General features: G+C 34.4%; 1 protein-coding gene across 1 annotated transcript in view; it reads right to left on the bottom strand.

The window, feature by feature from the left end:
• Positions 1–1143: 1143 nt before the first annotated feature.
• LOC143026757 (uncharacterized) overlaps positions 1144–2485 on the bottom strand; it is a 65686-nt gene continuing 64344 nt past the window's right edge. The window contains exon 9 of the mRNA XM_076187526.1: positions 1144–1224. Within this exon, the coding sequence (XP_076043641.1) occupies positions 1144–1224 (81 nt within the window). The remainder of the gene's footprint in view (positions 1225–2485) is intronic.

Below are 2485 nucleotides of genomic sequence, written 5' to 3'. Positions count from 1 at the left end.
CCCGCAGTAAAGTTTTTACGGTGTTGATATGTATCAGCTATAAACCTGATATGAAAGAATTATTGTGAGGAATGGGAAGAGCTCAACACTGATGTGATCGAATGTTTTAAAAGTCCTACTTTTGTTTACCTCCCTTTTTCTTGGGGGTTGGCCACTCTTAATGGACCAACATGACTCAACTTAGCTTCCTGCGCAAGTGTTTACATTCTTGTCAAGAAAACAGGTGGTCACAAATCTCGTGATCAATTAGGACCCACACCAATCAATCACAATGGCAGGATAAAACAGGACCAACAAACGACAGTACAACATATAGTATTCATGCTGAGAAAAAAAAAGTAATTCATTTACTCTCTCAAATACTTTTATCATAAAACGAGTTGAAATTTGCCCAGCAAAGCCATCAAAATGAGTATACAAGTCAAATTAATGATCACGTGTGAAACCTAGATTAAGAACATGTGTACGGGTTATACATTGATTCCTTTTATGCAGACCAAAAGTCATCTTTTGAAAGCTAAAACATGTCACAAAAAGGAGCAGAAATAAAGAATGAACATATTTACATGCAAGTAGTAATAACAACATTAAGAACAACAACAAAAGAAAAAAAATTCTAAGATCATCCCTGACTAGAACGGACACAAATAGTCAGACCACTCAAGAGCTCCACGATGTCATTCATTCCCTTTGCAGCCGAAGCGTCGGCAAGTGAGCCCAGGAACGCAACAATCCTTTTCAAGAGAAAAGCAACAAACACGCAATGAGGTGAACTTTATGTGAAGGGGGAGGAGCACAGAGTGAAGACTGTCAGGCAAGGCCACAGGCGCCGTATTTCATCCCCAGACTTCTTCAACACTGTAACGTCCTTAATTCATTTCATATTTGCTACCAACGGACAGTTTAACGGATCAGAGAGGCAAATCTTTACTCCGTAGGTGAATCCCCTTATTGAAGACTCCCTTCAGGACAAAATTAGATCTGTTAAATGAATGGAATCTTCTTTTTACAATAGTATAAGACACTATTTTTGTCACTGTGTTTAAGATACTCACCCGCTTCCAAATGCTCAGAACCATACCAGTGGCCCTGACAAATCAAATTCTTCACATATTCTTTGTACTAGATATCAAATAGAATAATCTAAGAGCTTGCAATGAGGGGTAATGTACCTCTGGTGTAGCCTTCAGACTCTTTCACCTTTGCTTCATTTACAAAGATAGTCTGGAAATGTAAAATTCACGGTGGGTGTATGGTGGATGTAAGCTCTGAATTCGCAACGCCATATAAGGCGGAATTTCTCTTTTATGTATGAAGTTATTCATTTATCTATTTATTTATTCATTTATCAATCACTAAAAAATTACAATGAATAATTTGTAACTAACAGCTTTGAGCTACCTGTCTCTCTCTCTCTCTCTCTCTCTCTCTCTCTCTCTCTCTCTCTCTCTCTCTCTCTCTCTCTCTCTCTCTTTCTCTTTTTATCTATCTATCTATCTATCTATCTATCTATCTATCTATCTATCTATCTATCTATCTATCTATCTATCTATTTATCTATCTCTCTCTCCCTTATGTCTGACACTTATCTGTCTCTCTGTCTGCCTGTCCATTTTCCTGTTTTTCTGCCTGCCTATATTGTATATTTGAGTCTTCTTGCGCTCTCATTTCTCTTTCTCTCCTACTCTCCTAATTGTTTATTCGATCATCGCTGAATGATATCCGGGGGAATCTTCACTCAGATTTGCCTAAGACAACTCAGGAATGTTTAGAAATGAAACAACCGTTCATAACCTTCAGAACAGTACAAGAAGAAACTTGATGGGCCCAACCACTAAAAGCTGAAAGAAAGAAATACGTCTTCATGAAAAAACAAGACTTCTGAAGTAATATTTTGAGAAAGAGTTTCTGTGTTTTTAAGAGATTGTATATATTGTATATTGTTTATATATATATATATATATATATATATATATATATATATATATATATATATATACAGTATATATATATATATATATATATATATATACACAGGTAGTCCTCTATTTATACGAGTTTATTTTAACGAATTCAGAGTTATACGGTGTCCAAATATAGAGGTTATTCATCACATTGTACGAAATCCTCAGAAATATATGGTTTCAAGAAAGTTAAAATAGAGAAAAACGTAATGAAATAATTTTGTGTTTAAACTTTTCCCATAGTCATTGTCATTTTTATGTAGTTGCAGTACAGCTTTTTAATAAGAGCATTAATAGACATAATAGAAATGTGTTTCATGCAAAACGTAAGCAGTGGGGGGATTGGGTATTCAAAGTCTACGGGGTTGGATATATATTCCTTATTTTATACGATTTTTGCTTTATACGGTCCCTTCTGGAACGCATATACCGTGTAAATCGAGGAATATATATACATATATATATGTATATATATATATATATATATACATATATTTGTATATATATACATATATATATGT

This window comes from Oratosquilla oratoria, chromosome 7 (assembly GCF_046742065.1).
Source record: "Oratosquilla oratoria isolate Oo_2021 chromosome 7, ASM4674206v1, whole genome shotgun sequence".
Taxonomy (NCBI): Eukaryota; Metazoa; Arthropoda; class Malacostraca; order Stomatopoda; family Squillidae; genus Oratosquilla; species Oratosquilla oratoria.
This window is presented reverse-complemented; position numbering and strand designations above follow the sequence as displayed.